Source organism: Drosophila takahashii, chromosome 3R (assembly GCF_030179915.1).
Source record: "Drosophila takahashii strain IR98-3 E-12201 chromosome 3R, DtakHiC1v2, whole genome shotgun sequence".
Lineage (NCBI taxonomy): Eukaryota > Metazoa > Arthropoda > Insecta > Diptera > Drosophilidae > Drosophila > Drosophila takahashii.
The window spans coordinates 3,591,442-3,605,969 of NC_091681.1; the positions used below are offsets into that span (position 1 = coordinate 3,591,442).

At 32.7% G+C, this 14,528-nt stretch overlaps 1 protein-coding gene and 1 long non-coding RNA gene across 4 annotated transcripts in view; both read left to right on the top strand.

Annotated features, from left to right (window-relative positions):
• Nucleotides 1-3,313: 3,313 nt before the first annotated feature.
• Nucleotides 3,314-4,003, top strand: LOC138913223 (uncharacterized). The gene is made up of 3 exons (XR_011418878.1): nucleotides 3,314-3,373; nucleotides 3,621-3,811; nucleotides 3,876-4,003. It is a non-coding gene; the product is annotated as an uncharacterized lncRNA (long non-coding RNA).
• Nucleotides 4,004-9,489: 5,486 nt separating this feature from the next.
• The window catches only part of LOC138913405 (fatty acid synthase-like), a 51,483-nt gene continuing 46,444 nt past the window's right edge, over nucleotides 9,490-14,528 (top strand). For 2 of the 3 annotated variants that reach the window (XM_070217082.1, XM_070217084.1), the window contains exon 1: nucleotides 10,797-11,027. In XM_070217082.1, the coding sequence (XP_070073183.1) occupies nucleotides 10,890-11,027 (138 nt within the window). In that variant the 5' untranslated portion in view covers nucleotides 10,797-10,889. Of the gene's footprint in view, nucleotides 9,514-10,796; nucleotides 11,028-14,528 lie in introns of those variants that run through there. The other variant, XM_070217083.1, reaches the window with a different exon arrangement.

Here is a 14,528-nt window from a genome sequence, read left to right on the forward strand (position 1 = left end):
ATTCTAAGATATGACCGATCACGGTTTCAATCCGAATAAGACTGCTTTCTTAATTCTAAAATCTTCTCCAACGAACCTCGGCCAGAAGCTTTTCTTTTTTAAGCTTCTAGAACTTTGATTTTTGTTTAAAATAAAAGCTTATGCTGAAACTGTCGCATCTCGTTGTGAAATTAAATTATGCTGACCGATGCAATTTTGATTTAAAATCGGAACGCAATACTTTTGGCTTTGAACGTGAGAGTTTGGCTTCGAACGGAAGCTGTTGTTTACTTTACGACTGGTTTATTTATCTTAGCAGGACGGTCAAGCGCGGCCCTCGAAGTTAATGAAAAAGGCGAAGGCAGAATCTTAAACAAAGGCAAAGGCAATTTAGCTGAGATTGAATTTAATAATTTGTTTATTAATTCCATAAATGGAAACGTTTCACGGGCTGGAGAACTTGCATGCCCGATCGATGAACTTCTCACTTCCTTTTTACAGCAAAGCGGGACAATATGGGTGCTATCCTATTCAGCGCTCCTGGAGCGCTCCCTTTTCACGCATCGGCCATGGGTTTCCACTTCGGAAAAAACGTTCGGGATTGGTTTCCATTTTCTCTTCCATCTTTTGGATTGCTTCTGATTGTAGTTGCGTTCCAAAAAATGCGTTCTGGATAGCATCTTTTAGAGTGCTTCTGGATGCGATTCTCAGGAGTGAAAAAAATTAGTTATACTCGAATTAAATGTCCATGTCCGTTCCTTTGTCCTTTCTAGTCGTCGCCTTTCTTCGGGTAGTCTCTTTATAGACCCGGTTTTTTGTCGTTCACAAAAACAAATAGAGAACACATGAAACCAAAACGGCACTTTTGTTATACAAAAACTGAAATTAAATTTAATACTTACAGTTTTTGATGTTGTTGTTCTTCCGTTGTCAAAAATCCGTCCATGAGGTCATGCAAAACAAGAAAGGAAGCTAGCTTCGGCCAGCCGAAGCTTATATACCCTTGCAGATAATTCCTATTAATTTACAAATCGCAAAAATGTTAATTTTCCTATTATTTCTCATTAATTTTGCCTTATATGCAGCTATATGTTATATTAGTTCGATTTTGATAAAATTAAAATCGAAATTCGAAAATATTTGAAAATAGTTATATCCTAGAGTAGAAGAGAATACAATAAAAACCAACGAAGCAATAATTTATTTCCTATTATATTCCCATTAATTTTCCGATCGTTCCTATGGCAGCTATATGATATAGTCGTCCGATTTTGAAAAAATTTTATTCGAAATTCAGAATTAGATAAAAAATTATATTTCCAAGATATAATTTTTTTAAATTTTTTTTCCCGATTGCTCCTATGAGAGCTATATGATATAGTTGTCCGATCCGGCTCGTTCCGACTTATTACTACCTGCAAGAAAGAAGACTTTTGGGAAAGTTTTATCCCGATAGCTTGAAAACTGAGAGACTAGTTTGCGTAGAAACGGAAGGACAGACGGACGGACAGACGGACGGACAGACGGACGGACAGACAGACGGACAGACGGACGGACAGGCGGACAGACGGCCATGGCTAGATCGACTCGTCTAGTGATGCTGATCAAGAATATGGGCCGTTCTTTTACAAACCGAACAGATTTGGCCAAAAAAAAAATTTCACATTTTTGATTTGCCTGAAACTTTTTGTACACGTACTATTCGGAAAATAAGTAAACACGTGTATCAGGATTTGACCGAAAAAAATTATTTTCCTAGTTAGAATTTTTTTAAGTGTGCCAAAAATTGTCAAATTTGAAAAAGTACCCTCTCATTGAAAATCTGTATCTCCGGTTATATGAATCCAATTGACTTCATGTCTTTTGCATTAATTCCTCTAAAACCTCTGCTTTCAAAATAAAATTTCTTAAAAAAAAAATTTTTTAATTTCTTAAAAATAAAAACAAATTAAGATTTAAAAAAAATTTTTAACTATTGCCCCCACAAAAAAAAATTTTTTTTTTATTTTAATACTTGCGCCATATTGTTAGTTACAATCGGTTTTTGTAAAAAGTTGGAGCCACTTTTAGTTTTTAAAATATCGAATTTGTTTTAGCAAGGCCTCGGCTTTTTTCTATGAAAAAACGTCGCAGCATGTAGATCTACTCTCTCACTCTTATCGGATCCTAATGGAATTTATGTTTTCTCATTGTTTACTAGTCCTTTAACAATTGTTAATGATTAAAAGTTAAGTTTTAAGTTTTTTGACAATTTCTGAATGACAAAAAGTAAAAAGTCATTTTTTAATCAATTAAAAACTTACAACTATTTATTTAACCGTCTATTTAATAAACAATAATTTTAAATTTATTTTATTTATTATTTTTTTATATTATGTAATTTATTAAACATTTTTAAATATTTATTTTTAAATTAAAAAAAAAATTAATTAAATTTTATAATTTTTTATTTTTATTAAATAAATTTTTTTAAAAAAATAAATATATCCAAAAAATGCGTATTTTACACACACATTCATTAGATACATACCCAGCGGGAAAGTGTTCTTGAAATCCTGTTCCTTTTTGCAGGCGGCGGTGTGGGGATAGATAATTTCTGAGCGTTAAATGGGGGTGGGTTTCTGAGTAGCATCAATATCAGGCCACTTATGCGCTGTGTGATTTCTGTGGCACTACGATTATAATATTTAAAAAAATAAAATCACCAACTTATAATATTCAAAAATCCTATGATTTACACCAAAACCAAAAGACTTGTTCTCACATTTAGTTTTAATTTTTATTAATTTTAAAAGTCGTAGAAAAAATATTAATAATTGTTAATCAAAAAAATTAAACTATATAACATTATTATCATAATGTCTATAATGATAATATTAATTTATTTTACTCAACATTTTTCAAATAATAATAAGGATGAATGTGGGAATCAACCAAATTATAGAGAAAAGCCACGGTAAGACGATTAAAATATTTGATCACATTTATTATTACAATTACATTAAATTACAAAGAAAACTATTGTTGTTTTTTACATTTTTAAACATTTTCTGTGAAATAAAATAATTTGATCGTCAGATCGTGGCCTAAGCCATTTTTAAGTGTTGTTAAAATATAAAAATTCGTGTTGGTGGTATTGATAACACGAAAAATGTCTAATATACCTATAATATACGTAACCTTTAATGATTACGGTCCCTGAAAAGTATTGTTTAAATATTTATTCGGCGCCAAAGTGTGACCCAACTTTACAACGAAATTAACACCACATTTATCTGCATTTTGTATGGTATTATCAAGAATATAATGCAGGGTCACATCATTTTTGAAATTTGTTGGAAAAAGTGAAAAAAAAGTGAAAATAGTTAATTTTAATCTAAAAAACAATAAAAAGGTGAGTGATAAAATGAATTTTGTCTTTTTATAACCTTTATTTCAGCGTTACAAAGGTTAGTATCACAGATATTTTCGCCATTAATAAATATACGCCTCCGGATGCTATCTTCAACACAAATTCTGCATTTCAGTGACACTTGAAATGTTTTTAATCTTTACCAGTGGTAAATGGTGTGAGGTGTATAAATAGTACTTCAGTACTAACTTAGTTGTTTAACTTAATCAAAATATTACATTTATTTCAGCCAGGCCGACTGAGACTTTTTGGGACCAGAAGTGTTGCGCCTGCGTTTGTCATATTTTATTTTTTCTTCTCATAGTTTTTGATATAGATACCCGACATTAAACAACTGAACAGAGGGTAAATGATCGGCCATGGCAAACCAGGCATAATTTCTGGAGAGATCCTTTAATTTTGTGCGGAGACCTAATAATGGTAATTACTCTTATTATTATTCCTGGTCTTATATTCATATCTAAATTATGTTTGATATTTTCAGAAGACAGACAAGAAATGGATATCTAAGTACTGCATTCGGCCAAGCAAAACCCGGGAATGCTTCAGGCATTAAAAATTTGTAGTTCCAATGCTTCGATTGTAAATATTATTAATAAATACACAAACAAATATTACAAAAAAAATGATTTTTATTGTGGAAAATTAGATACTGCAAAGCAGTGCAAAACCAAAACTGCGAGGGTCTGGAAAAACCAAAACTGGGAGGGTGTAGAAAAACAGATATTGCAAGTGGAGGAAAACCATAACTGGGTACGTGTGGAAAATCTATAATGCGGGAAGTCGAAAAACCAGTGGATTTTGTCCTGCATTCTTCTGCCAGAGATCCAGATAGAAACCTCATTTCCCCCTTACTTTTTGTGTCACTCCCGTGTATTTTGAAACCAGAGATGGAAGAAATGTAAGGGGTGAATGAGGTTTAGTCCCTTCCGCTTCTATGGAGAAACCTCTTGAAAATATGTTATTTTCCAGAGGAATTTTCCCGGTGGGTGCAGCTGACTAAGGAATTGAGATTCGCTCAAATTCAAATTCAAGATAATACTGATATGCTTTTGCTAAAAGAATATTTCATTTACATTTCCACAACATACTTACATAAGACATTTTGTAACCGATTTTTGTGAACTAAAATTAAAATCGCATTGATAATATTAAAAGAACATTAAATATTCAAACCAATTGATTCTCTTGCTCTTTATTACACGTGCCTCATATTGTTTAAACAATTTCAAATGTTTAAACAATTTGATTCACGGCTTCCCCGCCCACCTGAAAAATTAATGTGAAAAGAAAAATACTGAAACAAAATATCAATGGTAAAATGCAGTAATATGGAATTGCCTTTCTTGATGTCTTTTCTTAAATTAGTGGAATACATAAAGCAAAACATTGCTTCGCATAAATATTATAAGAGTTGTCTACAGTGGATACCTTCTAGAAACCCCCATATTAGCTAAATCGCAAAGTGTATTTGGTTTTTATTTAATCTTAACCAAAATAATCATTTTGGTTTTTGAAGAGCTATCTTTTAGAGATAGAGGTATATTTAAGCAATGTTTTGGTGTATTTATACCCGTTACTCGTAGAGTAAAAAGGTATATTAGATTCGTGCAAAAGTATGTAACAGCTAGAAGGAAGAGTTTCCGACCCTATAAACCATATATATTCTTGATCAGGATCACTAGCCGAGTCGATCTAGCCATGTCCGTCTGTCCGTCTGTCTGTCCGTCTGTCCGTCTGTCTGTCTGTATGAACGCTGAGATCTCGGAAACTATAAAAGCTAGAAGATTGACATTTTGCATGCAGATTCTAGGAGTTCCTACGCAGCGCAAGTTTGTTTCAAAAGGGTGCCACGCCCCCTCTAACGCGCACAATCGCTTATATACGATTTTAAAAATTTCAATATTTCGAAAAAGTAAAAATGCAGTTTTATTGCGTTTATTTTTTTAAATCGGACCATTCGTTAAAAAGTTACGGCGGATCAAAGTTTTTATCTCCATCTTCTTCGCACTCCCTTTAGCTGAGTAACGGGTATCTGATAGTCGGGGCACCCGACTATAGCGTTCTCTCTTGTTTTTTTTGAAAACAAGCTAATTTTTTTAGATTTACACGTTTATCGATTTGAAATTTATTTACATGCTCAATCCAGTATGACATTCTATATTTAAACAATATGTTTTGGACAAAGTACTAATGTTGTGAAGAAAATTAGTGTAAGGATTTGTGTCGAAAAATTAATTTGTTTCAATAATAAGAATTTTAGAAATTTTTTCGCAAGTTTTTTTTTATATATTTTAAGTAGCCATCATAGGACAATATACTGTTGTTTTTGCGGAAAATAAGAAAAAAGTTATGATAAAATCTATTTTTGACCCGGCTGCCGTCACCACTCATTTTTGTTTACATGTCGCCGCCTATGATAAATCTTAAATTTGAACTCTGTCAACCCAAAAAAGTCAAAAAATCCGAACTTTAAAAATCCACCATAATTCCAGTTTTCCATGGATTTGGGCCATATCCTGCTTGTTTTATTCGGTAGGATGTAAACTTTAAGTTTGTACCCATTATGATTTTTCAACGGATTTATTTCGAGTTTTTACGATATATACAGCCGACTTACAGACGACCAAAAAACACATTTTTCATCTTTGTCGAGCTTCTGCGCTGCCATTACTCATCCAATCGTATTGATCTGTATGGCAAAGTTAAGCTCTGATCTATTGACTTTAAAATAAAACTAAAACTGGCCCAACCGAGTGGATATCTGCCGAGATATAAGAAGAAATTCGAAAAAAGTCCGAAATTTAACATTTCAAACTTTAAAAAATCTTTAAAAAAAACTGTGCCATCGAAAAAAAAATAAGTGCTATTTTTGTGATCTAGGGGTCCAGCACTAACAGAATTTGCCATCAATTGCTGGGGAGCACACCAAGAATATTATTTTGTAAACTAGAGTAATTTAACTTTTATAAAATTAAAAAAAGAATCAGGTTGATATGACAGTCAGAAAGAATGTTATTAATTTTTTTCCGAAACATCCCATTTTGTGTAAGTTGGGACACTTTAAGCGTGTAAGTCGAGACACCCGTTTTTCATACAAAAAGGCCTTAGCCCGACAGAGGTCGCTTTCTGCCTAGTACATTTCTTTGATATTAGGGGAAAAGTGAATGTTCAATGAGCCTTTTGGTTTTAATTGTTATTTGGTTTAGGTTCTTAAAAAATGGATGGGAAATAATTTAAGACGAACTTAAATTGATGAAATTAACATAAATAAATAGTGTTTAAAAGTTTGGAGTACTTTTGGTGTGAGTATATTGACTTTTAAAAGTGTCTCTTTTCAAAATGTCAATGTTTGGCACTTTACAAAAAAAATTATTTTTTAATTTTCCCTTAGGAAAATTTTTTTTTTTTTTTTTTAAAGCCAATAGACTAACCTTTCGATCAAATGCGTGAAGTTTCATAAGTGAATGTCGAAATGGCAGATTAAAAACAAAAGGTGTACCAACCTACAGACCTCTCCCCATATATATGCAAAAGGTATGTATACGAATATATGTACATTAGGGTGGACTTATTTTGTATGAAATTATCGGAAAAGTTAAACTACATTCCTTTTTTATACCCTGCAGAGGGTATTATAATTTCAGTCAGATGTTTGCAAAGCAGTGAAGGAGACGTTTTCGACCACATAAAGTATATATATTCTTGATCAGCATCAATAGCCGAGTCCATCTAGCCATATCCGTCTGTCCGTCTGTCCGTTTCTATGCGAACTAGTCCCTCAGTTTTAAAGCTATCGCGATGAAACTTTCCCAAAAGTCTTCTTTCTATTACAGGTAGTACATATGTCGGAACCAGCTGGGTCGGACCACTATATCGAATGGCTCCCAATCAAAAAAATAATAGAAAAACCAGAGAGAGAACGCTATAGTCGGGTGTCCCGACTATCAGATACCCGTTACTAAGCTAATGGGAGTGCGAAGGAGATGGAGATAAAAACTTTGATCCGCCGTAACTTTTAAACGAATGGTCCGGTTTAAAAAATTTCTTCTACATTTGGATAGGTATTCATAAACACAATAAAACTGCATTTTTACTTTTCCAAAATATTGAAATTTTTAAAATCGTATATAAGCGATTGTGGGCGTTAAAGGGGGCGTGGCTTCCTTTTGAAACAAACTTGCGCTGCGTAGGAACTCCTAGAATCTGCATGCCAAATGTCAATCTTCTAGCTTTTATAGTTTCCGAGATCTCAGCGTTCATACGGACAGACGGACATGGCTGTATCGACTCGGCTAGTGACCCTGATCAATCATATATATACTTTATATGGTCGGAAAGGTTTCCTTCTAGCTGTTACATACTTTTGCACGAATACAATATACCCTTTTACTCTACGAGTAACGGGTTTAACTATTGTAACTTTGTAGAAAGTAGGCGTTTTGATTTTTGACAATGTAAAAACAACATTTTAAGTAGGTATACCTGCAAGGTATGTTTAATCCTTATATATGGAAATATTAAACATTTTTACATAAAATGACTATTCAATTTACCGCAGCTGTACTTATGTATACTTTAGTTCGTCCATTGAAAAATCGTCATACCATATTAAGCATGCCAGTAGGCATGCTTTGTAAATTAAAAGTTTCCAAATTTACATGAACAAGCCTATTTATACAATTCAACGCCTTTAATTACTTTGAAGTGTTTGTGGTCAAAGCACTTACCATAATTTTTGGAATTGATTATAAAGTAGAATGCTACTGAGTTTGTATAAAAGAACGGTCAGGGATTTCAGATGCCTAGTTGAAAACTGTTTCGGAATTCGCTTATACGTTTTTATGTATTTAATATTCAAATAAGAGCTAAAGCTTATAAAGATATTTTAAAAATTTAAGCTTAAAACAGAAATGGAGTGCAAAAAAAATAAGAAATATTCTAGATCTTTTCCTGATACTGACGGCGATGATATAGTAATATCTGGAATGGCTGGAAAGTTTCCCAACTGCCGAAACATAACTGAATACCAGTATAAGCTCTATAACAAGGTAAATACTACATATGTATGTTAAACAACACCAGTTTACAAAAAAAAATCGATGAAATATACCATGAATGAAACCTTTGTTTTCAGGTAAGGTACGTCTTCCTGATTCAGAAAATGGCACTTAAAATTTTTTTTATGGATAAATTTTTTTTAAAGTGTAAAAAACGTTTTTGACCCTTTTTCAGTTTCTAACTTGAGTTGTGGCTAACCGATTTCAACCATAAATAACTAATTTTACAGTTAATAGAATGCTCTCCAATTTTTTTATACACTGCATTAAGTTCCATTCATTAGTTTAGAAGCTACATTTCGTCAAAGTTGAAAAAGTTAGAAAAAATGCAAAAATGCTGGCATAAATGGCTTCGTTAAGAATACACGCCTAAAAACCGAAATTAGTTTTATGATCTTTTGTGATCTAGGGGTCCAGCACTAACAGAATTTGCCATCAATTGCTGGGGAGCACACCAAGAATATTATTTTGTAAACTAGAGTAATTTAACTTTTATAAAATTAAAAAAAGAATCAGGTTGATATGACAGTCAGAAAGAATGTTATTAATTTTTTTCCGAAACATCCCATTTTGTGTAAGTTGGGACACTTTAAGCGTGTAAGTCGAGACACCCGTTTTTCATACAAAAAGGCCTTAGCCCGACAGAGGTCGCTTTCTGCCTAGTACATTTCTTTGATATTAGGGGAAAAGTGAATGTTCAATGAGCCTTTTGGTTTTAATTGTTATTTGGTTTAGGTTCTTAAAAAATGGATGGGAAATAATTTAAGACGAACTTAAATTGATGAAATTAACATAAATAAATAGTGTTTAAAAGTTTGGAGTACTTTTGGTGTGAGTATATTGACTTTTAAAAGTGTCTCTTTTCAAAATGTCAATGTTTGGCACTTTACAAAAAAAATTATTTTTTAATTTTCCCTTAGGAAAATTTTTTTTTTTTTTTTTAAAGCCAATAGACTAACCTTTCGATCAAATGCGTGAAGTTTCATAAGTGAATGTCGAAATGGCAGATTAAAAACAAAAGGTGTACCAACCTACAGACCTCTCCCCATATATATGCAAAAGGTATGTATACGAATATATGTACATTAGGGTGGACTTATTTTGTATGAAATTATCGGAAAAGTTAAACTACATTCCTTTTTTATACCCTGCAGAGGGTATTATAATTACAGTCAGATGTTTGCAAAGCAGTGAAGGAGACGTTTTCGACCACATAAAGTATATATATTCTTGATCAGCATCAATAGCCGAGTCCATCTAGCCATATCCGTCTGTCCGTCTGTCCGTTTCTATGCGAACTAGTCCCTCAGTTTTAAAGCTATCGCGATGAAACTTTCCCAAAAGTCTTCTTTCTATTACAGGTAGTACATATGTCGGAACCAGCTGGGTCGGACCACTATATCGAATGGCTCCCAATCAAAAAAATAATAGAAAAACCAGAGAGAGAACGCTATAGTCGGGTGTCCCGACTATCAGATACCCGTTACTAAGCTAATGGGAGTGCGAAGGAGATGGAGATAAAAACTTTGATCCGCCGTAACTTTTAAACGAATGGTCCGGTTTAAAAAATTTCTTCTACATTTGGATAGGTATTCATAAACACAATAAAACTGCATTTTTACTTTTCCAAAATATTGAAATTTTTAAAATCGTATATAAGCGATTGTGGGCGTTAAAGGGGGCGTGGCTTCCTTTTGAAACAAACTTGCGCTGCGTAGGAACTCCTAGAATCTGCATGCCAAATGTCAATCTTCTAGCTTTTATAGTTTCCGAGATCTCAGCGTTCATACGGACAGACGGACATGGCTGTATCGACTCGGCTAGTGACCCTGATCAATCATATATATACTTTATATGGTCGGAAAGGTTTCCTTCTAGCTGTTACATACTTTTGCACGAATACAATATACCCTTTTACTCTACGAGTAACGGGTTTAACTATTGTAACTTTGTAGAAAGTAGGCGTTTTGATTTTTGACAATGTAAAAACAACATTTTAAGTAGGTATACCTGCAAGGTATGTTTAATCCTTATATATGGAAATATTAAACATTTTTACATAAAATGACTATTCAATTTACCGCAGCTGTACTTATGTATACTTTAGTTCGTCCATTGAAAAATCGTCATACCATATTAAGCATGCCAGTAGGCATGCTTTGTAAATTAAAAGTTTCCAAATTTACATGAACAAGCCTATTTATACAATTCAACGCCTTTAATTACTTTGAAGTGTTTGTGGTCAAAGCACTTACCATAATTTTTGGAATTGATTATAAAGTAGAATGCTACTGAGTTTGTATAAAAGAACGGTCAGGGATTTCAGATGCCTAGTTGAAAACTGTTTCGGAATTCGCTTATACGTTTTTATGTATTTAATATTCAAATAAGAGCTAAAGCTTATAAAGATATTTTAAAAATTTAAGCTTAAAACAGAAATGGAGTGCAAAAAAAATAAGAAATATTCTAGATCTTTTCCTGATACTGACGGCGATGATATAGTAATATCTGGAATGGCTGGAAAGTTTCCCAACTGCCGAAACATAACTGAATACCAGTATAAGCTCTATAACAAGGTAAATACTACATATGTATGTTAAATAACACCAGTTTACAAAAAAAAATCGATGAAATATACCATGAATGAAACCTTTGTTTTAAGGTAAGGTACGTCTTCCTGATTCAGAAAATGGCACTTAAAATTTTTTTTATGGATACATTTTTTTTTAAAGTGTAAAAAACGTTTTTGACCCTTTTTCAGTTTCTAACTTGAGTTGTGGCTAACCGATTTCATCCATAAATAACTAATTTTACAGTTAATAGAATGCTCTCCAATTTTTTTATACACTGCATTAAGTTCCATTCATTAGTTTAGAAGCTACATTTCGTCAAAGTTGAAAAAGTTAGAAAAAATGCAAAAATGATGGCATAAATGGCTTCGTTAAGAATACACGCCTAAAAACCGAAATTAGTTTTATGACTTATACTTAAAGATACTTCTTTCAGTCAACTAACAAGACCATCAACAAAAAAATCAATCAATAGTTCGATTTTATATCGATTTTTTACGTTGGGAAAAACGGGTATTACAGCTCTGTTAGAGCCCTGTTGTGTCAGTTAACAGCTGTAAACGGACAAAAAAACACCGTTGTCGCAAGCTTCAAAAATGCATATCAAAATAATTTGCTGGTGGATTGTAATAATCAATAGCTTGTTTTTTTTGTCAAAGCACCTTCTACCAGTAGAAGTTATAAAAATAATTTCGGTTTTTAGGCGGGTATTTTTAACGAAGCCATTTATGCCAGCAATTTTTCATTTTTTCTAACTTTTTCAACTTTGACGAAATGTAGCTTCTAAACTAATGAATGAAACTCAATGCAATGTATAAGAAAGTTGGAGGGCATTCTATTACCTGTAAAATGAGTCACTTATGGTTGAAATCGCTTAACCACAACTCAAGTTAGAAATTAAAAAAGTGTCAAAAACGTTTTTTACACTTTAAAAAAAATTGTATCCATAAAAAAAATTTTAAGTGTCATTTTCTTAATCAGGAAGACGTACCTTACCGGAAAACAAAGGTTTCATTCATGGTATATTTCATCGATTTTTTTTTGTAAACTGGTGTAATCAACATTTTCAAACAAGTGTTCTTAAAACACAGTAAAAATCAGTAGTTAAGGTAAGCCAAAATAAAGAAAATTCACCGGACAATTTAAAATGTAGTTTAAATTGGTTTAGAACTACACTCAGAAAATAAATCGCTCTGAATTTTAGAAAATCGCCATACGTTTAAAGCCAAAGGCAGCTAGCCTTGACTTTTAGAAACAAATTTTCTAAAAAACAGAAAAAAATTTCTTAAATTCCTATGTTGAATAAGAAGAAGAAAATAACAAGAGAGAACGCTATTAACTATATTTCTTTCAGTTTCATAGAACCGAGAATTAGTAGAGCTTACATGCCCTTTCTTTCATTTTTTGCTACAGTTATAGCTTTATTATACCCTTGCAGAGGGTATTATGATTTCAGTCAGAAGTTTGCAACGCAGTGAAGGAGACGTTTCCGACCCCATAAAGTATATATATTCTTGATCAGCATCACTAGACGAGTCGATCTAGCCATGTCCGTCTTTCCGTCCGTTTCTACGCAAACTAGTCTCTCAGTTTTCAAGCTATCGGGATACAACTTTCCCAAAAGTCTTCTTTCTATTGTATGTAGTATATAAGTCGGAACCGGCCGGATCGGACAACTATATCTTATAGCTCCCATAGGAAAAATTGGAAAAAAACGTACAAAAAATTCTAGCTTCGGTGTTTTTTGAAATATTACCTTCTACTCTTGGGAATGTTATTTTCGAATAAATTATTTCGAATAAAATTGAGAACAAATCGGGACACTATATCATATAGCTGCCATAGGAACGGTCGGAAAATTAATGCAAATTAATAGGAAAAAAATTATTGCTTCGTTGGTTTTTATTGTATTCTCTTCTACTCTGGGATGTGACTCTTTTTAAATATTACCGAAGTTAAATTTTAATTTTATCGAAATTGAACTACTATATACTACGGTATTGTTTATGATGCTAATTATACCCAGTAAAGACACAGATGTAGTTATGTTTTATGATTTATGTTTTAATTAAACCGCAACACCAGCACCACACCTTAGCTCAAGAAAAGGTTACAAGGAAGAGATAAAAGATCGGTCAGTATGGCCAAAGGCTATGTCTTCATTAAAGCCAAAAAGGATATATACTAAAATTGTATTTCAATGGTATTTCTGAATAGGAATAGGGGTATTCCAACACGCCCCCTCAGAAGTAACATCTATAAAATTATAAACTTAATATAATATATTCACTTGTTAATGTTATGTACTTAGTGTGGGTGGTGTGCATTCTGGGAATAGTTATATGATCCAGCATTTGCTGCAAGGATACGGGGAAAATCCAGAAAAATTTAAATTTCAATAACTTAATGCTTATACAAAAATGAACAAAAGTATTTAATGAGATCGATTAAATTCAAAATAATAAAAAAAAACTTCGGCATCAGCAAACAGCGGATCAGTCATCTTGTAGTAATCCCAACTCGTGTCGTATTTCATAGAACTTAGCGGCAGGCAGTGGCTTTGTGAAAATATCAGCAAGTTGATTCTCTGTGGAAATATATTCAAGACAAATGGTGTTACTTTCAATTTGTTATCTGGCAAAATGGTATTTGATATCAATATGTTTGGCTCGTTTATGACATGAGGGATTATTTGCTATACTGATACAGCCTTGGTTATCTTCGTAAATTTTAATTGGATTTTCGAGATTGATATTAACACTACTAAGAAGAGATTTTAGCCACAGCGCTTCCCTCACAGCTTCAAATAATGTCATGTACTCAGCTTCAGTTGATGAGGCTGCTACTGAGTTCTGCCTCTTTGTGTTCCAACAAATTAAATTTAGATCGACCATTTTGAATAAATACCCTGTGGTACTTTTTCTATCAATCTCGTTTCCTCCCCAATCAGAATCTACATAAGCAATTAATGTATTTTTAAACTCAGCATTTCTTTTAAAAATAAGTTTTATTTCAATAGTTCCCTTTAAATGCCTAAGGACCCTTTTTAAGCACTGCCATAGCTCGGAATTATTTTTGCTACTATATCTATTAGAGTCCTGCATGAGTGTACTTGAAAGTCAATTTTTGAAATCAGTTAACTTGGATCACTTTTTTCATTTTATTTTTTCATAAGGAAAAACAATTGATTTAATATAAAATAAATAGATATAAAATAATTTCGAATCACCTAAATAATTTGCTTAGTAATTTTATCACTCCCACTCACTTTTATTCTGTGCTTGTATCACTTGTTTTTTTTTACGAGTGATCAAGTGAAACCAGTGATCCAAGTTAACTCACTTGAACTCACTCACTCTATTTTCAAAAAATTGACTTGTTTGTCAATTCAAGTGTACTCATGCAGGACTCTAATGTCTACTTAAAATATTTACTGCAGTAGTTAAGTCGGGACGTGTACATAGAATTATGTAGGGGAGTGTAGGGTAAGGTGACGAACAATTCGTT